The sequence below is a fragment of the Schistocerca cancellata genome, chromosome 1, assembly GCF_023864275.1.
Source record: "Schistocerca cancellata isolate TAMUIC-IGC-003103 chromosome 1, iqSchCanc2.1, whole genome shotgun sequence".
NCBI lineage: Eukaryota > Metazoa > Arthropoda > Insecta > Orthoptera > Acrididae > Schistocerca > Schistocerca cancellata.
Window position 1 is genome coordinate 457,363,519 of NC_064626.1, and position 25,127 is coordinate 457,388,645.

Consider the following 25,127-nt stretch of genomic DNA (forward strand, 5'->3'; position numbering starts at 1 on the left):
TTATTCATGTTGAACCGAAAGCGGTAATTTTAAAAAATTAACTCACTCAAGACGGTTAATTAATCTGTTTTCGTATTTTATCTCCATGAAAATAATCAATTTTTGCAAATTATGTTACTACTCTTCCGTTAAAATAAAGGTATGTAATGAGCACTGTTGACGCTGGCACTTTGGAGAAGGAATTGTACTCGTTTATTTGGGAAGGAAAAGATAATGTGATTGTGGTTCGCAATGACCATAACGGACATTGGGTTTCGCTTTAAACATGTTTTCTGTGATATTTTGACTAAGGAAGTTCAGTTAAACAAGGAAGCAGGAAAAAATTTAACCTGTCTATGTAGCGTTGAGAAGCCAGGGAGGAAGAAAAAAAGAAGAAAATTACTCGTGAAGGTAAAAAGGAAACTTGATGGCAGAGGAATGATATCAGAAAGTCCGCACGTCCTCGCAAAGTCGTTCAGCAATCTGTCGTCCAGTCTAGTAGCAGACAATAGTATCTCATGCGTATAACATGTACAGTATCTTCTCGGGAAACCATATGACTGTGGAGTTCCCGAGTGCTTTTTATAAAGGCGTTCTGGTCACTAGGTGGTAGGACAAGGTGATTTTCCAGGAGCGCTACATATCCAGAGTTATCGTGCCCAATAACCTCTTTGACTGGATAACGTCGTTATCTTCCGTGGCGGGATCTGTATCGTTATCCGGGCGATGTATTAAAATATAGAGCGTAGACAAAGGCTTCGTAGACTAAACGAGAGAGTGACTAAGGGACGACACAGTATTTGCCAGTGGTCTCGCATCAGCAGCCACACCCATATGGTACTTACGTTCTGGCTGCGCCCTCCACAGGATCGTGCGTCAGCTCGAGGGACATATAACCCGAGTATCGACCGCACGTCTGTAACGATCGGACTGGGTGAGGAATGTTGAAACATTATCAAATACAAGAAAGAAACTGCATCCCTTTCTATGTTAGTTTTAGTTATCTCTTCCTCCTTCGACAGTTTAGTGTACAATACGATTGGGCTCTCGAAATGTTGAACGAAAAGTTATAGCTAACTTTGTTTGAACAAAGTGTTTGTCTGAAGTGATGCGATAGGTTATATCTCAAAATGATTATCTGTTATTTTTTTCCATGATGCCTTTCGAGGTCTTAAAACTTCATCATGAGGCATCAGTGGATTACATTAGAATTTCTTATTCTGGATGTTGCGTTGAGTTGTCTGTCTTCACCTTCATTTCGAAGAAAAAATGTTCAAATGTGTGTGAATTCCTAATGGACCAAACCGCTTAGGTCATCGGTCGCTAGACTTACACATTACTTAAACTAACTTATGCAACACACACACACCCATGCCCGAGGGAGGACCCGAACTTCCGGCGGGAGGGGCCGCGCAATCCGCTTCACGGCGCCCGAGACCGCGCAGCCACTCCGCGCGGCCATTTCGAAGATGTTCCAGCTTAAAACAACACTTTTGATTTTATCTGTGTTTCTGTTTTTCGTGATCTTGCCCATTACTATCGAAGGAGAATCTTGCCGGCAGGTCCACAGCTGGTAAAGCATTGGTTTTGGAAGCACACGTTCCACATCTACACTTTGTTTTTATTTTCCTTATTTGCCTTTCGTTCACTGTGACTTGTTTTGGGGACGCAGTCCTGTTCTCAAGTCATCAATCTTCCCTTCAGCGAGTCAGTTACCAGCTTGTTGTCTTGGTTGATGGCAGCGCTACACAACAAAAAATGTTCAAATGTGTGTGAAATCTTATGGGAGTTAACTGCTAAGGTCATTAGTCCCTAAGCTTACACACTACTTATCCTAAGGACAAACAGACACACCCATGCCCGGGGGAGGACTCGAACCTCCGCCGGGACCAGGCGCACAGTCCATGACTGCATCGCCTTAGACCGCTCGGCTATTCCCGAGCGGCCGTTACACAACAGATTAGTATACATGATACAGCCATAAGAGTTTCAAAATTCTTCCCGAGCAATGCCAGAGGCAGAGCAAACAGATGAATAGCCGGGCAGAATTCCAACGAGGAAGATTCGCTGATAGGATTGTAGCAAACATGGAAGCTGTTGCAACACCATGAATGGGCTGAACATCAGCGTAAGCATGTAGCACGATGACATAATGGTGATACAGATATATTGACACAATAGTGACTATGCAAGAATGCTTTAGTAGGACACAAGAGTAACTATTCAGTTTAATGACATGACGAAAAAAGCATCAGAAAGGGGAAGTTGTGAAATTCTGAATCTAACAAGAAAGCTGATCAAACCAGAAAACTAGGACGAATCATGTGATTGCCACCTCACAGTAGCAGAGCACGTGAGTTCATCATTTATAAATATTACTTCTGTTCTGGCGGAGTTCTGTTCAGTTTGCAGCTGGTCGACTCTCTGCTCATCCATCTCCTTCAGTCTTCTACGGAGATGCAAGTGCTGTATGGTAGGACTTGGTAGCTGTTAGTGGCAGTAGCAACTAGCAAGGCAATATTGAGAGGAAGTCACGGCTGTCACCATCTGGCAGACTGTCTGGAAGCCTATCCAGCGTGACCTGGGAGCATACTGTGATCTGTCAGCTTGTGGGCGAGCCGCTGCTGCTACCCACCTCCGTTTCTATCGCATAATTTGATGATGGGACGTCACAGAAGTTCTCTACACGACTTCACAGACTCTGAGCAGAGTTGTTAGATGCCTTCCCTGTGTGCAGTCTGCAGGGGAGTCACAGATATCCTGAGCATCGTCTCGTGTAAGATGGGTGTGGCAGCACTGGACATGGCTGAGTAGTAATGCAGGCAAGGTTATTGCTCTCAAGACGTTATGGCCTCTGAGCTGACACGCAGCTCCCTGCGTGCCGAACGCTGACTGGGGCATTCTACAGCGGTTCGCTAACATCAGCCCTGCCCATACTGGCTGCCTTGAACTGTTTAATATTGTAACGCTATTTCACTAATGCCTTCGGGTGGTGCCCTGTCAGCCTCCTGACCTTGGGCGTGAAACACCACCCACCATAGCGTCCTACTCCAAGTGTGCTATAGTAGGAATGACTACATGGGAATTAGTGTGCAGACCCACCCCTCCCCCTACCAGTTTCTAGTCAAAAATAACAAAATAAAATAAAAACGAAATGAAGTTGTGGAATGTCCACTTCGAAAAGATTTTTTATTGTGTTTCGTTTTTGTGTGCTAATCGCTGAAACATATGTGAACTTATAACGGTACAATCCGGTTTTTTGAGTCATGATTGGCGTGACGCACCCTGCTAAGAATTTCTCTCCTGTGAAAACCTTTCAATCTCAGAGTAGCCATTGCAACCTAACCCCAATTATTTGCTTGATTTATTCCTTCTTCCTCTACAGTTTTTACCTTCGACAGGGTGCTTCTAGTACCGTAGAAGTTATTTCATAATGTCTTAATAGACGTCTAGTCATCCTGTCCCTTCTTCTTGTGAGCATTTTCCATACATTCCTTTCCTCGCTGATTCTGCGGAGAACATCATCATTCCTTACCTTATCAGTCCACCTATTTTCGAACATTCCTCTGTAGCACCACATCTCAAATGCCTCGATTATCTTCTGTTCCGGTCTTCCCACATTCCATGTTTCACTACCATACAATGCTGTGCTCCATACTCATATTCTCAGAAATTTGTACTTCAAATTAAGAACTGAGCTCAATACTAGTAGATGTCTCTTGGCCAGGAATGCCCTTTTTAGTGTTCTTTTTCCTGGAGCATCTTCGAAGTGATGGTTAAGACGACAACTGACCTAATCCAAAATAAGGAATACTAAGAAAATGCCTTGATTCGCCTGAAAATTAACAGCTTTAATTTATATTATAAAGAGTTACAGCTTACAAATCACTGTACAACATGGACGACATGAAATTATAAACAGTTCGGCCTACTATAAGACGGGTGAGTATAGGTGAACAAGGGTGGCGAGGGCAGGGGTGGTTGTGTAGCAGAGTATCGCTTCACACTGTGCTCTCCCCCCTAGCAGCGGCTCCGCACAGCGTCCGGTGTGCAGGTGTCTGAGGGCGCGGCCGTGGTGCCCAGCCACCGGCGCACCGAGTCTTACGACGAGTGCCGGCGCGTGCCGCTGCCTGTGCCGGTGCCCGTGCCGCCCGGGCAGCCGCCATCTGACGCGCAGCCGCAGCCGCCGGCGCGCGCCAGCTACGCGCTGCCCGACGAGTACTCGTCGCCGCCCGCGACGAGCGCGGCGCCGTCCCCGCGGCAGCGCAACCGCATCCGCACCAACCCCTGGCTGGCGGGCAGCTCGCTCAGCTCGAGCGCCTCCTCGTCGTCGGCGGGCCGCGGCAGCCTGGCCGGCGTCTCCGGGCCCCAGCAGCAGCCGCCGGCGCAGGCCCGCGCCCAGCGCCCGCTAGAGTCCTCCAGCGGCAGCGACGCCACGCTGCCCCGGCGCGCCAACGACGCCGCGGCCGCCACGTGAGTTGCGCCGTACTATAGGCGACATAATCGTCTCGAGAGATTCACCAACTGTGTAGATACTCCAGATTATTCTCATTTATTGTTCCGTCTCTGCTGCACATTTTAAATTAGGTTACATGTTTCGAGCCCGCATCTCGTGGTCGTGCGGTAGCGTTCTCGCTTCCCACGCCCGGGTTCCCGGGTTCGATTCCCGGCGGGGTCAGGGATTTTCTCTGCCTCGTGATGGCTGGGTGTTTTGTTTTTTTTTTTTTTTTTTTTGTGGTTTTAGGGCGCAAAACTTCTATGGTCATTAGCGCCCAAAATGGCTGGGCGTTGTGTGCTGTCCTTAGGTTAGTTAGGTTTAAGTAGTTCTAAGTTCTAGGGGACTGATGACCATAGATGTTAAGTCCCATAGTGCTCAGAGCCATCATCAGTTACATGTTTCGATCACTCTGGATCATCTTCAGATCTAGGAAGTCGCGTTGGGAGAGTCCTTAAAAAATGTAGTCCATCAACAAAGGAGGTGGCTTACAAAACACTCGTTCGACCTATACTCGAGTATTGCTCATTAGTGTGCGATCCGTACCAGATCTGGTTGACAGACGAGATAGAGAAGATCCAAAGAAGAGCGGCGCGTTTCGTCACAGGGTTATTTGGTAAGCGTGATAACGGTACGGAAATGCTTAGCAAACTCAGATGGCAGACTCTGCAAGAGAGGCGCTCTGCATCGCGGTGTAGCTTGCTGTCCAGGTTTCGAGAGGGTGCCGGCCGCGGTGGTCTCGCGGTTCTAGGCGCTCAGTCCGGAACCGCGCGACCGCTACGGTCGCAGGTTCGAATCCTGCCTCTGGCATGGATGTGTGTGATGTCCTTAGGTTAGTTAGGTTTAAGTAGTTCTAAGTTCTAGGGGACTTATGACCACAGATGTTGAGTCCCATAGTGCTCAGAGCCATTTGAACCATTTTTTCGAGAGGGTGCGTTTCTGGATGAGGTATCGAATATATTGCTTCCCCCTACTTATACCTCCCGAGGAGATTACGTATGTAAAATTAGAGAGATTTGAGCGCGAACGGAGGGTTTCCGGCAGTCGTTCTTCCCGCGAACCATACGCGACTGGAACAGGAAAGGGAGGTAACGACAGTGGCACGTTAAGTGCCCTCCGCCACACACCGTTGGGTGGTTTGCGGAGTATAAATGTAGGTGTAGATGTAGATGTAGCAATCTGTTTTGTCAATTCAGAACCATATATCAGAGGACGGTACTACGATACGTGCCTCTGAGTAGACATGACGGGTTGCCGACGCAACTGCTTCGATCCGAAGATGATCGATACTGATCCACACACGTAGTTAGCGTAATATTAAATGTTTTCTGAATCATACTCACTTAGTGATGAATCACATGCCAGACGACGCTCTTCAACAAGCAAATTTTCACCCTTGGATTAAATATACGAGAATCTTCACATACTGAAAGCTGACAAACGTTGGACATTAACAGATCGGATTTGTCAGTGAAGGTCTAATTTAGCTCTTAACTCACAAAGTGGCTTTTCTGTAACGTAAGTACAGGTGGAATCTATCATATCCCTATATTTAAACCGAGATTTAATGTACAAATCATAAGAATTTTTAATTAGTCAGGGAAAATTTATTTTTATAATTATTTAAGAGTTTTTTTAATTGCTCCTTGTTCTTTTATAGCACTAATAAATCCTGCAGCATTTTACTTTTTATCATAGGAAATCACATACGTCTGTGTGGCATTTTTAAATAGTCACGTAAAATGAGTGTTAGGGAAGCGAATTTTACATTCCAAAAACTGTATTATCTGTATAGCAAATGAATTTACACGTAAACCTAAATACCACGGTTTAAACTTGCACATAAAAATTACTCGTGATAAGTACAAAGAGACAGCAAAATTGATACTAAATGTGGATATCTTCATTTGTCGTCATCAGCACCCAGAATACATTTCATTTGAACTAACACTTTAAAGTAGTAGGGTTGGATAAAAAGTAGTGGCAACACGACGTAACATGAAGGATATGTATCCAATGTCATGCGATACGCACTGTCTGTATCTTATAACAGAAGGTCAATTGAAGTAGTGCAGCGAGAGGCGGCGGCCATGTTTGAGTGAGTCGTAGTGTGTACATGCATGCATGGATCAAGACTGAAGTGGCACGTTGTCGGAGGGCACAACAATGTTTTCCAGGACTGCGCTTTGTTGGCAGAACACTTAGAAGATGCGACAAACCCACTATAGAGACAGCCTACATTACAGATGTCCGTCCTCTGCTGGAATATTGCTGCGCGGTACGGGATCCTTACCAGGTAGGATTGACGGAGGACATCGAAAAAGTGCAAAGAAGGACAGCTCGTTTCGTGTTATGGCCCAATAGGGGTGAGAGTGACACTGATATGATACGAGAGCTGGGATGGCTGTCACTGAAACAAAGGCGGTTTTCTTTGCGACGAGATCTATTTACGAAATTTCAATCACCAACTTTCTCTTCCGAATGTGAAAATATTTTGTTGACACCCTCCTATGTAGGGAGAAATGATCACCATAATAAAATAAGAGAAATCAGAGCTCGAACGGAAAGATTTAGGTGTTCCTTTTTCTCACGCGCCATTCGAGAGTCGAATGGTAGAGAAGTAGTATGAAAATGGTTCGATGAACTCTCCGCCAGGCACTTAAGTGTGAACTGCAGAGTAACCATGTAGATATAGATGTAAACTACATGGGGTGTGTGGCGACGGAGCATTGTTATGTCGTACACTGCCGAGCAGGATGAAAGTGTTTCGGGATGGTAGGGATGTCATTCAAAATTGGCCCCATTCGGGACGTTCTCCCATGGGAAACATGACAACTGAGCCTATTCCCTCCCTGCTGTGTGTGTATCGTCGATGGAATCCATCCCGTCAACCTTCACGAAAGTTCCGTGTGCCATACGGCGAGTATAACAGGCACTCCGACGCAACTCACCTTGGAGAGCGAGTTAGAAAATTTTCACATAGTCTAAGAGACCACATTTCATAAATTAAGGGCTGTAAAACTGAGTGTGTTTAATACTACATTTCAGTGTCTAGCGTTTGTCAGCTTTCAACATGTGAAGATTCGTTATGTTTGACCAGATCATGAGATGCTGCTTCTCGAAATATGGCTGAATCAATATTACGTTAATTTCTAACATCACGTTCCATATTTTCTGTGATAGAAACACTTCAGGGGCATGGAAAGAGTCAAGTTCTGCTTATGAAAAGTATCAAAACGTCAGAGTACTCCAGAAATTAACGCGGGATGGAGGAAGGACTCCGGAATCACCGCTCTTGGCAAGGTCCCAGTGGAGTTGGTTCGCCGATGCCTTCCTCCGACATGTTGTCAAGTGTATCTGTGTCGGGTGGATGACTGTGATTAGTGCGTGTACAACGCAATTTGGAGTCTGTCATACGTGAAGGAAAGGGAGAGGGTGTAACATGGTGTCGGGATACAGCCTACTCCTCTCGAATAGCACCCCATCCAACGGACGGATCACCATCAACAGGGTTAGATGCCTTCACTTTATGAGACGCTGTGGAGAGGTGTTGATTTCAATCCAGCTCATTGGCGCAAAGACCAATAAACATGAACTTCACGCTATCGCCTCTATTCCCCTTGCTTACCAAATACTGGAAGTGAAAATGTTCTACCAACAGGATTCTAAATGGCTTACCTCCGAGTCGAGCGCCACTGCAGAGGCGTGCATTAGCAACCTCAGCTATGGAGGCAGGTTACAAAAAGTATGATAGTGACAAATTACAACTAGAGCTGATCTAGTCACATAAATATTTGAGGGAAGTACTTCACTATTTAATTTTCACACACATACTGTGGCGATACTGAGCACTTCGGGGAAAGGCTGGGACCCGTTGACTGATTTGAGTTGCAAATTGAAAAAAAATGTACGTTTATTTAAATAACAAATTTTGAATCCCGCAATGTATAAAAATAGCTTGAACAGCCATTCTTGTAGCAGTTCAGCAAAGCACTTTTCTGTCTGGAAATTTAACTTGAACTCAAGTAGCTAACAGTTTAAACTCTTACAGTTATGCCACAAAACTCTAGTAAACAGAAACAACACCAAACGCACCAGCAACTGTAGAAAAAAGGTCACAAACAATTTCACTGAACGTCTTAAGAATTTAAAAGTATCGAAATAACTATTAAAACTACGTACTTAAAAACCAGGGCATTTTTAAAATACAAGTTTTGGAACTTTAGTAGTGGCAACTACTTATTTACAAGTTGTACAAAATGAATGCGTGTTTCGAAGTTCTACTCTCCTTCAGAGTAGTGACGACCACTGATTATAACCCGTTGCCAGCGTTGTGGAAGTCGCAGGACACCCATGGTAAAGCCAGATGATAGTACGAGTGGAGCGGTATGTTGGCCCACGAATCTCTGTAACAGTTCTGAGGCAAATGCCATGAAATGTTTCTTTCAATTTAGGAATCCAGTTGAATTCACTCCGAAGAGCCGAACGGGTGATACAGTACTTCACACCTCCATCGATCGAACAAATCAATCAACTTCCGTCATATGCCCTCGAACATTGTCCTTCAAAATAATGGGCAGGTCCTGCACAACGTGTCACCACTTCATTCTCTAGGCTGTTCATTTTTGGAACACAGCCTGTGACGAGCTTCTGCAGGATTTATTAAACTGTCAGAATTCTCAGTCACATCTGCATATTCGACATCGGCGAGGCACACATTGAAAACGACTAGAGTGTACACTGGCAGATAACACAAGGGGCTGCCTCGGCTCCTGATGGCCATCACCTCACCCACTCGACCGTCAACATCTCTGGACTCGGCTCCGGCTCACAGCACACCTTCCTCGAGCAGCGATATATCAGTTTCGCCAGAGGGAGCATACGCTACCTCTGCCCAGCGACTCATAGGCAGAGATTGGCAGTAACCTAGTTACATAAAAAAACCTTAGCATAGTATCCCGGTATATACCGGGTGATCAAAAAGTCAGTATAAATTTGAAAACTGAATAAACCACGGAATAATGTAGATAGAGAGGTACAAATTGACACACATGCTTGGAATGACATGGTGTTTTATTAGAACCAAACAAATACAAAAGTTCAAAAAATGTTCGACAGATGGCGCTTCATCTGATTAGAATAGCAATAATTAGCATAACAAAGTAAGACAAAGAAAAGATGATGTTCTTTACAGGAAATGCTCAATATGTCCACCATCACTCCTCAACAATAGCTGTAGTCGAGGAATAATGTGGTGAACGGCACTGTAAAGCATGTCCGGAGTTATGGTGAGGCATTGGCGTCGGATGTTGTCTTTCAGCATCCCTAGAGATGTCGGTCGATCACGATACACTTGCCACTTCAGGTAACCCCAAAGCCAATAATCGCACGGACTGAGTTCTGGGGACCTGGGAGGCCAAGCATGACGAAGTGAGCACACGATCATCACCAAACGACGCGCGCAAGAGATCTTTCACGCGTCTAGCAATATGGAGTGGAGCGCCATCCTGCATAAACATCGTACGTTCCAGCAGGTGTTTATCAGCCAAGCTGGGGATGCTGCCATTCTGTAACATATCGGCGTACCTCTTACCCGTCACGGCAGCAGTTACAAAACCAGAATCACGCATATCCTCGAAGAAAAAAGGCCCGATAACGGTACATGTGGTAAATCCAACCCATACCGTGACTTTCTCATCGTGCAATGGAGTTTTTCACGACAGTTCTAGGATTTTCGGTAGCCCACATTCTGCAGTTGTGGGCGTTGACAGACCCTCGGAGCGTGAAATGAGCTTCGTCGGTCCACAACACGTTACTCAATCAATCGTCATCTTCCGCCATCTTTTGAAACGCCCACACCGAAAATGCCCTCCGCTTCACTAAATCGCCAGGTAACAGTTCATGATGCCGATGGATTTTGTACGGATAGCATCGGAGGGTACGCCTAAGTGCCAACCAAACAGTAGTGTGTGGAATGCCGGTGCGACGTGCGACTACACGAGCGCTGACTTCCCCGTGCATAGACGAACCCGCTACAGTCTCCATTTCTTCCTGAACTGCCTCAGCAGCATTACGCCTTGCGCTCGGTCGGCCACTACGGGGTCTAACGTCTAAACAACCCGTGGCTTCGAACTTCGAAATTATTCTCGCCACAGCTGCATTTGTCAACGGACCTTTACCCGTTCGAATCCCCTTCCTATGGCGATAGGATCGTAACGCTGATCTAGCACATTCCCCATTCTGATAATACAGCTTCACTAAAAGCACCTTTTCAGGTAACGTCAACATGCTGAGACTGCTGGCGCATCTGATTCTCTCTCTCATTACAGCTCATTTTATACACGACTGTCATGACGTTTTGCTGTGCAGCGCCATCTCTTGGACGTTTTGTGAACTTTGTTTTTTTTTTGTTCTAATAAACCCCATGTCATTCGAAGCAAGTGTGTCAATTTTTACCTCTCTATCTACATTATTCCGTGGTTAGTTAAGTTTTCAAATTTATACTGACTTTTTGATCACCCGGTACTATGTAACAAAAGATACCGCAGACTTCGATGGTTTTTGAAGAATGTCTTGAGGAAAACATTGAAGGAAAGGCCATTCAATGATGTTACGAAGAGTCGAAATTACAGGGTTCAACGCCTGTCCTCGGCAGTAAACTCGACTTCGAACGCTGGTGGCGGTCCGCAAGCAAAACTACACGCCATGGGCCTGACGGTGCCGACCGGGTCCACGTGTGCCACAACATTGTCGGAGCCAACGAGAAACACGGGCGCTGCAACGAACTTGTGACGTCACACTAGTCAGCTTCTCTGCCAGACTTCGCGAACGTTCAACTCCGTGCAAGGCCCACGGGAGATAAATACATAATTGTAAAGGTATCCATTAAAGGTCTTAAAGTTGTCCTGTGCTATTGCATGTATACAAACAAGCAGTCAAGAATTATGAAACTCGTCGGAAACAGTCACTCGCCTCCCACCGGAGACGGCTACTGGCAGTCGTAAGACTTACAGTGTCACGTGACATGACGTACGTGCCACGGCCTGTCTTTCTCGTGGGCCTCGTGACACTGCAGAGACTGATAACAGTGGCGTCAATATACCAAATTCACGTGCGCTTCCAAAGGGGTGGCCTGTCGGCAGGGATTGGGATTGGTTCTGTAACTCTCAAGCTCTTTAGCGTCTTTGAATGGAATATGCATTCCTATCCCCACTTTATCTTTTAAGGCACTACCTAAAACGCTCAACATCTGTCAGCATCGTTTTCTCGTGCGTATTTGGTGGTAGAAAAGGAACTTATTTAAGAAAAAAGTGAAAAAATCCACTGCTCTCCTCTTTTACTACCTAGGAGCTAGTTATTCCTAAAAAGTATGTAAATTCACTCAGCAAAGTTATTTGATGGTAAAATGAAAGAACGTTTAAGGTGAACATTGGTGTTGACAAGAAATTACATCCTCTAGTCGACAGATAAATGAAAGCAATGCCTAGAAAAATATACTTTTACTTGTGTTTTGAATATTTGAAGTTTTGCAGTATCCTGTCTAAGTTTTGCAATATCCTGTCTGATCTCCACTAGCAACCTGTCAAATCACTTATCCACCAACATCTGAAATTACTTTCTGAACCCTTGGCACGAATATGTAGTCTATATGAACTTCATTTTTCTTCTGATATTGTTGTTATAAATTTCACAGCTTATCCTAAATCCACTTATATTATTAAGTACAAATACCATTTAGCGAGCAAATGTATTAATGATAAGTATGAGAATCTCGTGTCCCTGTAGAAACTACTGTAAGACGGTCGCCTGTCAACTGTACGCAGTATCCTCGTTGTACACTTCAGTAGAAAAAAACACTTTATTTTAGCTCCTTTGCACTAAGGGATTGTACCATAGGACAATATTCAGTGAAAATACGCAAAGAATACTTGCAATCCTCTCCCAAAACAGTGGGTGGAATGACAACACCTATCTTTGCACCCTGAGCCATATAATGCCCCCTTCAGTGAGTGGGAATGTCTCAGTGCTTTTTCTGATTGTCCTAACACATTCTTTGGACCAGACCGCATCCAGTCCAAAATGCTTAAACATCTGCCAGTGGTTTACCAGCGCCACTTCCTTGCTGTCTTCAACTGCATCTGGAGCGACAGCGAACTCTCCTCGCAGTGGCGAGAAGGTATCACCGTTCCAGAGCTAAAAGCCAGGTAAGAACCCGCTAGATGTGGATAGCTATCATACTGTCAGCCTCACTAACGTTCTGTGCAAGTTTCTCAAACGTATTGTGAGCCAGCGGTTGTGTTGGCTCCTTGAGTCTCGGGGCCTTTTCGCTCCATCCCAGGGCGGTTTTCGCCGAGGTCGTTCCTCCACTGACAGCTTGGTATACCTTGAGTCTGCCATCCGAACTGCGTTTTGTCTGGGTCAACACATTATTGCCGTCTTTTTTTTTTTTTTTGACCTGACGAAAACCTATGATATCACTTGGCGACACTGCATCTTCGCTTTTCTGCACGAGTGGGATCTCCAGGGCCCTCTCCCTATTTTTGTATGGAATTTTCTGTAGCTCCACACTTTCACAGTTCGAGTCAGTGCTTCACAGAGTTTGCCTCACATTCAAGAGAATAGGGTCCCACAAGGCTCTGCACTGAGCGTCCCACTCTTTTTACTTGCCATTAATAGTCTCGCAGCAGCAATGGGGTCCTCAATATTCCACTTCTTATATGTTGATGATTTTTGTATTTCCTTCGGCTCCTCTGCTATTGGTGTGGCTTAACGTCGACCGCAGGGAGCCATATGAAAGCCGCAGTCATGGCAATTCACTCATGGCTTTCAGTTTTCAGCCATCAAAACGTGCGTCATGCACTTCTATTGTCGTTTCACTGAAAAATGGTTCAAGTGGCTCTAAGCACTATGGGACTTAACATCTGAGGACATCAGTCCCCTAGACTTAGAAGTACTTAAACCTAACTAACCAAAGGACATCACACACATTCATGCCCGATACAGGATTCGAACCTGCGACCTTAGCAGCAGCGCGGTTCCGGACTGAAGCGCCTAGAACCGCTCAGCGTCGTTGTACTGTGTACCCAAATCTGGAACTTTACTTCGATGACGAACTACTTAATGTAGTGGAGACTTACCACATTCTGCGACTAGTCTTCGACGCCCACTTAACTTGGCTTCCCCATCTTCGTCAGCTTAACGAAAAGTGCTGGCGGCATCTTAATATTATTTTTGCGCCTGAGCCACACCAACTGGGGTGCTGATTCCCCTACACGCTTCAGCTGTACAAAGCCCTTGCGCAGGCCCATCTTGACTATGGGGCCTGGTGTAAGGTTCAGCATTGCGGCTGCTGGACCCTGTACACCAATGTGGAGTTCAGTTTCCAATGGGAGCTTTCTGAACAAGCCCAGTGAACAGCCTTCTCGTGGAAGCTGGCGTTCCTCCATTGCAGTTCAGGCGACAAAAAATAAATAACTAAATAACTAAATAAATAAAAAATAAACGGTTCAAATGGCTCTGAGCACTATGGAACTTAACATCTGAGTTCATTAGTCCCCTAGAACTTAGAACTACTTAAACCTAACTAACCTAAGGACATCACACACATCCATGCCCGAGGCAGGATTCGAACCTGCAACTGTAGCGGTCGCGCGGTTCCAGACTGAAGCACGTAGAACCGCTCGGCCACATCGGCCGGCAGGCAGCAAAAGCTGCTTGCGAATTATACCGCCCACATTCATAGTTCGCCTAACCATCCAAATTAGCGTTTCCTTTTTCCTAACATCTCCCGCAGTGGCGGCCCAGATTAGGAATTCCAATTGCAGTCTGTTTCCGGTCGCTTCTTATTGCACTCGACACTTCCCCTCTACCAACTTTCCTGCGGGTCCACTCGCATATGTCTCCATAATCTATGCTTTGGCCACAGCTTCATGTGGACATACCACAAGGCCCAAAAGTTTCAGTCCTACCTGAGGCCCTCCGACGACAATTTTTCTCTATTCTCGGCGAGAAATATTCTATACCTACGGCTCAATGGTTGATGGTCACGTTGGCTTCGCTTATGCTCACGCTGGACATAATGAGGAGCACTCCTTGCTGGATGGCTGCAATGTTTTCACTCGCGCTATTGAGCATTTCTGCTCCTATGCGGGTGAGTCTTTCGTTATCTGTAGTGACTCCCTTAAACAGCTTCAGTCTCTCAATCAGTGCTTTGATAATGACTGTCCAAAAGTTTCTTTATGCCTCAGAAACGGGGAACGTTCAGTGTCCTCTTGGACTCCAGGACATGTCGGGATCCCAGCCAATGAACTTGCTCACAGGCTAGCCAAACAGGCTGCCAGTGAATCAACACTAGCAATCGGCCCGCCGGAGACTGATCACTTACCTGTATTACGCCATAAACTTTTCATGATTTGGGATACTCAATGACCCCCCTCAGCACACCAAATAAACTATGTGCTATTAAGGAGACAACGAATGTGTGGCGGTCATCCATGAGAATCACTCACTGGGACTCCATTGTCCTTTACCGTCTCCACATCGACCATACTTGGCTGATTCATGGTCACCTCTTCCATCGCGAGGACTCACTTAAGTGTCGCTGTTGTTCTCACATGACTGTCATCCACATGTTGTTCGAATGACCAATTTTAGTCTCTCTGCGGCAGACTTTTAACCTTCCCGCTACACTGCCAATGGTGTTGGAAGACAACGCCTCAGCTGTTGATATAGTTTTACGTTTTATTCGTGAGAGTTTTTTTAATCACACAATCTAAGGGTGGGAATGTGGCCTTCACTCCCACTCCCAGACCTCCACGCTCCCTCCATTTTCTCTCTTCCTAATTCTTTGTTTACTGTTTCTTCGCCTTGGTGTTCGTCTTTTCATGTCCTTTTAGGCTAGAAATTTTAGTGTGTTGCAGAGTGGCTAAGTCATGCTTTTTTTTGCAATCAGCCAGCCTCTCCCATCTGCTCTATTCTTTTGATACCTTCTACTGCCTTTTCCCTTTTTGTGCACGTTCTCTCCTTTCGTCTTGCCTCTTTCGTTTTCTCTATCCGTGTGTTTCCCAATTAGTTTTTCCCCTTGTTTACTTTCGACACGTTTTTGGGAATGGTTTGATCGCGCGACTTTTTTCACTGTGGAAAAAGGGACTGATGACCCTGTAGTTTGGTCCCTTTCTCTCAAACCCAACCAACCAACAACCTCTGTGGGTTAGTTGTCATCTAGACTTCCACCATTCACTCTTGCAATCCCGAATGCTATGGACTCGCAACTAATAATCTGTGTTTTCGACTGTTTTTTATTATTATGCCACGCCCATCACAAACACCATCCCCATCAAAGCTCTAGAGTTTTAAAGTCTTCGGAATTGGTACTAGGAGGTCTAACTACGACGGTATTCTCCACTAAACTTGGTCGTTTTTGGTTATTTTTAATATATCACTTCCTCCCCACAGCTCTCTTACTCCTTACGGAGCTAGTGATGCCAAACCTGCTCCCTCAAATATTTTTCTTATTTAAGACACTAGGTCATCATATATTCCTGACATGTTCAATTTGAGAGCGATCTGCAATGTATGGTAACTGAATAAAGCTTCACAAGCGAAGACCGTTAAAAAGCATTTTATTGGATGACTGGTTTCGACAGAGCTATGCTCTCATCATCCGATCTTACGTTGTAAAAATTCAAAAGCATTAAGATCCTATGATGGCAGAACAACTATGTCGAAACCAGTCATCCAATAAAATGTTTTTCTTAGTGAACTTGGCTCGTCGTGTTTTCTTCAGTTAACGTGCAGTTGATCGGGTTTGTAGCATGTTGAACAGAAACTGCTCTCAGGTTTCCAGTGTACTTTCACGTATCATCCTTTATGTACTCAGTCTACCCCAGGAAGGTGCTAGCGGTATTTCACCCCAGCAGTAAATTTTTTCTAGATAGTGACTCATATGCTATATGTTTGTTGTGATATCCAACTCTTAATGCCAGCAGAACACCTCATCTCTATCAAAAGTTTTGATTGTGTATGCTGCTTCAACTACTGTATCTGTATGTCGTTTTAACCAGCGATAACAGTACGAGACAAGATAGAGGAGATAGGTTGCGAGCGGGAAACTGAGTCTATTTTGCGATCTTACGGATGTCTGTTATTACAAGAACCAGAAGCTAAAGGTATACTTATTACCTTGTACTACCAGTTGCTACTTATGGATCAGTAATGCGAACGATGACAGAAGCGGACGTAAACAATTTTAGAGGACTCAACAAAAATCCTGTGAAAAGCTATGGGCCTGCGAGAGAGGCAAAGGACTGGAGAGTGAGATATAATCGTGAAGTACAATAACTTATTCAAGAGAACGATATCTACATCTACATGTATAATCCGTAAGCAAACATATGGTGTGTGGCGAAGTGTACTTCCCTGTTCCATTCGCGAGTCCGCCTCCATGGTTGAGCGGTCAGTGCGGCTGACGGCCATGCGAGGGAAGCGGGTCCGATTACCTACACTGCTAGGGATTTGTTCTTTTTTTTTTTGTAATAGGACTGGTACGGGATTCAGTCAGCTTCTTCGTGACGCTAACTGAGGAGCTACTCGATTGATTAGTAGCGGATGCAAGATCAAAAACCCCGGCAACGACCGGGAGAGCGGTGTAGTGACCCCATACACCTCCCGATGATCCCATTGGCAGAGGATGACACGGTGGTCGGTTGGCCCCAATTGGCCCATCTATGGCCGGACAGCGGAACTTGACCTTCCCTAACTTTGCCTGTTCCAGAAGCTAATGATGCGTGGCTAGAATGATTGTCGGTAAACGTAAGTAATAGCTTTAAAGTTTCTCAGGTTTTGTAGTAGTGGTCATTGCGTGAGACGTATATGGAACGAAGTAACATGTAGCCCGACTCTTACCGTAACGCTCTCGCTCGCAATTTCAGTAGTAAACAGTGATGCGCGCCTCTTTTGCAGCATATGCCACTGGAGTTTGTTTAGCATTTCCCCAATTCTCTCGCACCGACTATACGACCCCGTGACGAACTGCACCGCTCTTAGATGAATCTGTCTCTATGAAGGTATTAAGTTATTTGTTAATTTTCAGAGAATGGGCTGTTTAGGATACATGGGGAGGATAGCAAATGGCAGCTTGCTGAAAAGAATACTGAAAAGAAGACTGTATACGGCCAGAAGGTTAGCCCGACCAAGAGAAAGACGGATGGATTACCTGCGGGCTGAAGTTAGCAAAATGAAAATCTGAAGATGAAGGTAAAAAATGGAAAGCACAACTGCGAGGAGGCAAATTATCGAGGTGTGTAAGGCACTTGTAGTACCTAAGAAAATAAGTATAAAAAGTTAGTTATTTAGAAATACTCTGCACGCTCACGTATGTATTAATAATAAATCTATAAAACCGTCGTGTCTGTCTGTCTTTGAACACGATAATCCCCAAAACTACCAGACACATTTTGATGAGGTTTTCACAGGTAACTTGGGCATAGTTTGGGACACCGTGTAGGCTTTAGTTCATCAAAAACGGATAACAAAAAAAGACATTCATCCGTATTATGAAATTGTATGTATATATCTTTGTTCCATATTTCCTCCGAAACCACTGGACCGGTTCCAACCAGACTGGGTACACATACCACTTGCTGTTTGAAAAATAGTTATGGGTGTAAGGACGACCTACCTGTCAAAGGGGTGTATTCGCGATACATTTTGCGGACACTGTTCACATAGACTACTGAATGTACTTGTAAAATTATACGTATGGACGACAGTTAAGGATACATGACGTCATTAAGACTGAGATGCATGAAACACTTTCGTAGCCTGCCTGAAATTTAAAATTGTTATTACTACCCCGCTGAACCGATTTCGATGCTTTTTGATAAGGAGATAGATTAAACCCTGAGGAAGAACGTAGGTTCCCGTAGGAAGTGTGTAGTACGAGATATTGATTGAGTTCAAGATTAGGGAAGAATATTTACTCACTGAAAAAGTTATTCACTCTTTGGCTTTTGAACTTTATGGTATTTGTGAAAATGCTTTTCTTAGTTGATATGTGCTACGAAAAACGAATCAAAGTAATGAATACAATGCTTATACAATCTTCAATGTATTTCTTATATACTTCCACAATATTTGTTGCATTATGTACACTTTGCATCAGTATATAGCTACTGGGCGCACTAATCATTATCAGAGAACTAGAGCACATAGTTACTTGCAACAAACTCTACACTTAATTTCAAACTTACGAAACTTTTTGTCGCTGACAGCTCACACAGAAAGATGAAAGGAAACTATTTTTCCCTTACTGCATTTTCGCTTTTCATATAGTAAAGCTGTCACATCAGACATGCCATCATGACGTTTACATTCATTGCTTGTTTGGTACTAACTTTATTCCCAACATACTAAGCAGAAAGTTTCCACAAATGGTGCTGAATGTACCTACAAAATTATATCATTGTACTATATATAGTTCAGGAGATATGAGGGAAGGATGAAGAGACGGACAGAGAAAGAGAAATGTAGGTGATGGTGCGGTGGCCCGGTGTAATGTTAAGCTCTCTCTATCCAGCTTAAGCGTTTTCGTGGACTTACTTGTTGAAGAATGGTGGTTCTGCTTTCTTGCAGCGCCGATGTCTTCTGCCAGCACCGGACGCCTCTCCGAAGATTTCACTGCTAGGAATGGGAAATTTTCACTCTCTCGCTCTCTCTCTTCTTATTTAAAAAATATGCCACTCTTGGAATATCATTCAATACACCAGAACATATTTATTTCCACTTTGTAAAAAAACAAAAAAAAAACAACTAAACTTTATGATGTAAGGCCACACATTACAGGACACCCAGAATCAGTTAATTACACCTTTTTGAACACAATTAGTACATAAGTTTTTATCGTGGCTGACTATCCACGCCCAGTCCACGTACTCTCAACAGCAGTTCAACGTCTAATAAACAGTCACTATTTCGAGTCTCTCTATTTGTTTTTTAACAATACAATGCTACATTACTCTTTGCAGTCGGCCACGGAGCTTCCGGGACGTATTTGCTTATTCTTGGCAGGTCGCGCTGAACACTTATCAGCGCCGACGAATTACCTCCCTTCCAGTTTTGCCTGCACAAACAATAAATGTGTGCAGCATCCCATGCTCATCCTTACGCCCTGCTTTAAAATAACGCGAGTTCGAAACGGCTGGAACACAAGTGTCTCTAGACTTTCGTAAAATTCTGGTGGCACTACAACGGACAGAGAGAGTGGGGAAGGAGGAAATAGGCGGGGAAAGAGAGAGAGAGAGAGAAATTTGGGGGAGGGGGAGTAGGAGATGAACAGAGATAGGGGCAGGAGGAGGTGGACAGAGGGTGTGCGTGGAGGAGATGGACAGAGAGAGGGATAAGGGAGAGATGGACTAACAGAAGTGGAAAAAATCCTTACCAGGCTCAACGCCGGGTACTCGGCCAGTGGGGAATATTTTATTGAAATCTTCCTTTTCCCCGATTACGCTTAACTTTTATACGCTGGTGAAGGAGAAGTATACACTTTCCGTGTGACAGCGAACACGAAGAGATTTTGTGCATGTTTCGCGGCGCGGCCTGGTGACAGCTTGCAGCCTGCAGGTGGGGACAGAGAGGCGGCCCTCCAGCTGCACGGAGCCTCGCCTCGTGGCGTAGCGGCGCGAGGGCCGGTGGAGAGCGTGGAGCCGTGCCGCGGCATAAACACCACGGCTGCTGCCGCTGCTGCCTCCCAGCGCAGAGCGCGACGCCCGCCTATGCCTGCCGCCGCCCTTCCCGCCACCCCCGGCGTCTGTCGAGGGCTGATCGAGGAGATGCTTGTCGCCGATAACGAGGGGCGGTCGGCCATAATTAGAGAAACCTCGAGGGGCTACTTTGCAGCGCCGTGCCAATCCACACAAACACGCGCTTGCACTTTCTCCTTCTGCATTCCCCGTTCGAGTGTGCGCTAGTCCATCTCTTCTCGGAAGAGTGACGTAGCTTTATAATAAGCGTGTCTACACTATTGACATTACTCAAGAGTATATCCTCAAACCTGTACTCATGCGCAGAATACCGATTAAAAGATAGCTGTGCTCTTAGTGACGATTTCTACAAAAAAAATTACATAGATAATTCTGAAATGCAAGAAAGTTTCTTTATATACACTTAAATATCAATAGGGAAAAGAAAAAGAAACAAAAGGAAAAAAAAAGTATATGTCGTCATAGAGCTTCACGTACGTCTTATTTGTAATAACGCAACTTCAATTTGGCAAGTTTTTCGTCGTATCAGACAGCTGCCGCCGGCCGTTGTGGCCGAGAGGTGCTAGGCGCTTCAGTCCGGATCCGCGCTGCTGCTACGGTCGCAGGTTCGAATCCTGCCTCGGGCATGGATGTGTGTGATGCCCTTAGGTTGGTTAGGTTTAAGTAATTCTAAGTCTAGGGGACTGATGACCTCAGATGTTAAGTCCTATAGTGCTCAGAGCCATTTGAACCATTTCTTAGGCAGCTGCCTCATAATTTATCAGTTTCAAAACAGTATCCTGATTGGCATAGCGAACGAGATAATGCAATAACAAGAGACTGCACACACTTTCGAGAGGAGCAGTTAAGATTCAATTCGAGTTGGTTCTTCTGAAATGGCCACAGCTAACTTCCCTCCCTCCCCCTCCCCTCCTTGTCCTATTGAGCCTATGTCACGTCTAAAATAACTTTGTCGTCAACAAGACGCTAAACCATAACATTTCTTTTTTTTTTTTTTGTATCCACTGACCACGTCGTCCACTTGACACTTAACTTTAATATTTCTTCTTCGTTCCTTCTGAGCATCGTTATCAACTAAATCTTTACCAACACTCAGGAAACCATGAAGCATCACTTTAAATATAACTGCGCACCCTACCTTTTCTCTCAGAGCATTAGTTATTACAGAGAACTGCGTCTTTCTCAGCGCAACCTCCCCAAATTCTCTATATGGTAAACATTTATTGGTACAATCTTGAAGTATTAAGTTTTACTTTCGGACACTGATTGGATGCATATCATATCTACCATAGACCAAAAGCCTGGGATATAAGGACGACCACCTAGAAACTCCGAATCATCTCTCGCACTTCAGGTTACTGGATTGGACTCGATGTCGTTTCTGTTATAGATGCTTATACACACGCCCGCCGTGCATGGCAGTAAGCAAGCTTTCACACTTCACTGAACGCAGAGTACGGCAGCAGCGTGGCATCAGACATCTGTGCTTCGTATAAATGTGGAAAAACTTAACTATTAAAGGAAATTACTCTTGATGTCAGTGCCAGGTAACACAGCTCGAAAAAACTTGGATGATACATATGAGTAGGAAGAAGAGCAACAGTACAGTACAAAATATGGTTCAAATGGCTCTGAGCACTATAGGACTTAACTTCTGAGGTCAACAGTCCCCAAGAACTTAGAACTACTTAAATGTAACTAATCTAAGGACAGCACACACACCCATGCCCGAGGCAGGATTCGAACCTGCGACCGTAGCGGCCGGCAGTACAGTGCAGAAGGAAACTGAAAAAATATGCAATAAGATGAACAGCATGCTACTTTTATTCAAATACAATAATTATGCTAAAGTCACTACAATTCTCGGCACATTATAAACCGCAGGATACGGCTAATAAAGTGGATGGTCAACAGGGATGGCAATGCATGCTCTGCAAAGCGTTCTAGTGCTGTCCTCAAGGATAAGGATTTCTTGTGGTGGGACGAACCGTTTCTGAAAAACGCAAATAGGTAATGAGTACAGCTTCACAATAGCCTTGACTGGTGAAGCTACCATGTTTAATGACTTGGAAGTCACTGCACCTGTGCAACATTATACATCCCCACGCCACAACATCTGGATCACCAAAACGATTATTTTCGACAATGTCCTTGCGTCCATTACGTGTTTCTACCTCTCCCCATATGAGGGTACGTCCTTTATCAATACTCAGACTGAATCTGCTTTCATCCGAGAAGTACACGGGACCGTACTTCTTGTGGTCTTGTGCCAGTGCCCTCGGCACCATCGCAAACGGTGCCGCCAATGTACGCGTGTCAACGGGACACAACGTAATGGTCGTCGGTCAAAGAGACCACCACACCTTGCAGTCGCTGTGCATCTGTGGAGCGTGGGACTGCGCGTCCTGCGTTCCTGTTAAATGTACACTCCTGGAAATGGAAAAAAGAACACATTGACACCGGTGTGTCAGACCCACCATACTTGCTCCGAACACTGCGAGAGGGCTGTACAAGCAATGATCACACGCACGGCACAGCGGACACACCAGGAACCGCGGTGTTGGCCGTCGAATGGCTAGCTGCGCAGCATTTGTGCACCGCCGCCGTCAGTGTCAGCCAGTTTGCCGTGGCATACGGAGCTCCATCGCAGTCTTTAACACTGGTAGCATGCCGCGACAGCGTGGACGTGAACCGTATGTGCAGTTGACGGACTTTGAGCGAGGGCGTATAGTGGGCATGCGGGAGGCCGGGTGGACGTACCGCCGAATTGCTCAACACGTGGGGCGTGAGGTCTCCACAGTACATCGATGTTGTCGCCAGTGGTCGGCGGAAGGTGCACGTGCCCGTCGACCTGGGACCAGACCGCAGCGACGCACGGATGCACGCCAAGACCGTAGGACCCTACGCAGTGCCGTAGGGGACCGCACCGCCACTTCCCAGCAAATTAGGGACACTGTTGCTCCTGGGGTATCGACGAGGACCATTCGCAACCGTCTCCATGAAGCTGGGCTACGGTCCCGCACACCGTTAGGCCGTCTTCCGCTCACGCCCCAACATCGTGCAGCCCGCCTCCAGTGGTGTCGCGACAGGCGTGAATGGAGGGACGAATGGAGACGTGTCGTCTTCAGTGATGAGAGTCGCTTCTGCCTTGGTGCCAATGATGGTCGTATGCGTGTTTGGCGCCGTGCAGGTGAGCGCCACAATCAGGACTGCATACGACCGAGGCACACAGGGCCAACACCCGGCATCATGGTGTGGGGAGCGATCTCCTACACTGGCCGTACACCACTGGTGATCGTCGAGGGGACACTGAATAGTGCACGGTACATCCAAACCGTCATCGAACCCATCGTTCTACCATTCCTAGACCGGCAAGGGAACTTGCTGTTCCAACAGGACAATGCACGTCCGCATGTATCCCGTGCCACCCAACGTGCTCTAGAAGGTGTAAGTCAACTACCCTGGCCAGCAAGATCTCCGGATCTGTCCCCCATTGAGCATGTTTGGGACTGGATGAAGCGTCGTCTCACGCGGTCTGCACGTCCAGCACGAACGCTGGTCCAACTGAGGCGCCAGGTGGAAATGGCATGGCAAGCCGTTCCACAGGACTACATCCAGCATCTCTACGATCGTCTCCATGGGAGAATAGCAGCCTGCATTGCTGCGAAAGGTGTATATACACTGTACTAGTGCCGACATTGTGCATGCTCTGTTGCCTGTGTCTATGTGCCTGTGGTTCTGTCAGTGTGATCATGTGATGTATCTGACCCCAGGAATGTGTCAATAAAGTTTCCCCTTCCTGGGACAATGAATTCACGGTGTTCTTATTTCAATTTCCAGGAGTGTAGTTGCAACTACACCCGCTGTTTGTAGTGGGTCCCTTCTTGCCTATTGCACGACGTAGCGGTCATTAGCTGCTGTAGCTGACCGTGGTCGACCGCCTCCTCTCCTTCCGGCTGGAGTCCCTGTGGTTAGAAACGCTCTCCTCGCGTGTGAAACAATGCAGTGAGAAATACCAGAGTCCTGTGCTACACTACTCAGAATTGGTCTTCCTGCCAATTTCCCGGTGGCTCTACCTCCTGTGAAGTAATCCAGATGATGTGCCCGGGCTAAGTTGTAATGAAGAACACCACCACAGTGCACCGTAATTACAAGCTGATTGACACACAGTCTCCTCACGTTCTTTCAGTTGCCTAGTATTGAGGGGCCAGCCCCATTGGGGTACAGGCACGCCGACCACACGGCATTGTGCACGACTGAGAGACCTTTGGAAACATGCTCCCGCACTTTAGTTCATTTCCACCGACTTTTTAATATGTTGCGTCACTTATATGTTACATTAACTATCTCGTCCTTACGTTTTACAGAGCACTGTAGAACAACAGATTTTAGCGCCATACTTACACACTTAGACTTTCAGGCCCTGAATACCTACTACGCCTTCAAAACCATCTTCTTTTTACATCTCCGTATGTACTCAGCAAACTATGGTATATGTACCGTATTGTCTATCTCCCCTCCTTCTCATGACCCCACTCCTCTATACCGCCTCCCTTCTCCCCTTACCAACTAGTGTACCATGATCTGTAGTGAGAACGACTTAAACTGGAACCATCACTGAGAAATATCGCCTAGAAGACGAACTGAAGACCGTGTTTTATTGGAAGAATCTTTAGGAGATGTGACCAATCTAATAAGAGACTCCCTATACTGCGCTTGTCCCTCCTCTTCTGGAGTAATGCGGCATTGTTTGGAATCCTTACCAGATGGGACTGACGGCGGGCATTGAAATAGTTTACAGGAGTGCTTCACGTTTTATAGAGTGAGTGTCAGGGATATAATAAGCAAGCTGGAGCGGCAATCATTAAACAAAGACGAGTAAAGGCGTTTTTTAC

General features: G+C 45.7%; 1 protein-coding gene across 1 annotated transcript in view; it reads left to right on the forward strand.

The window, feature by feature from the left end:
- The window catches only part of LOC126182661 (midnolin homolog), a 780,673-nt gene that overhangs the window by 710,208 nt on the left and 45,338 nt on the right, over positions 1–25,127 (forward strand). Inside the window, exons 6-7 of the mRNA XM_049924873.1 lie at positions 4,034–4,452; positions 20,079–20,327. Coding sequence (XP_049780830.1) covers positions 4,034–4,452; positions 20,079–20,327 — 668 coding nt within the window. The remainder of the gene's footprint in view (positions 1–4,033; positions 4,453–20,078; positions 20,328–25,127) is intronic.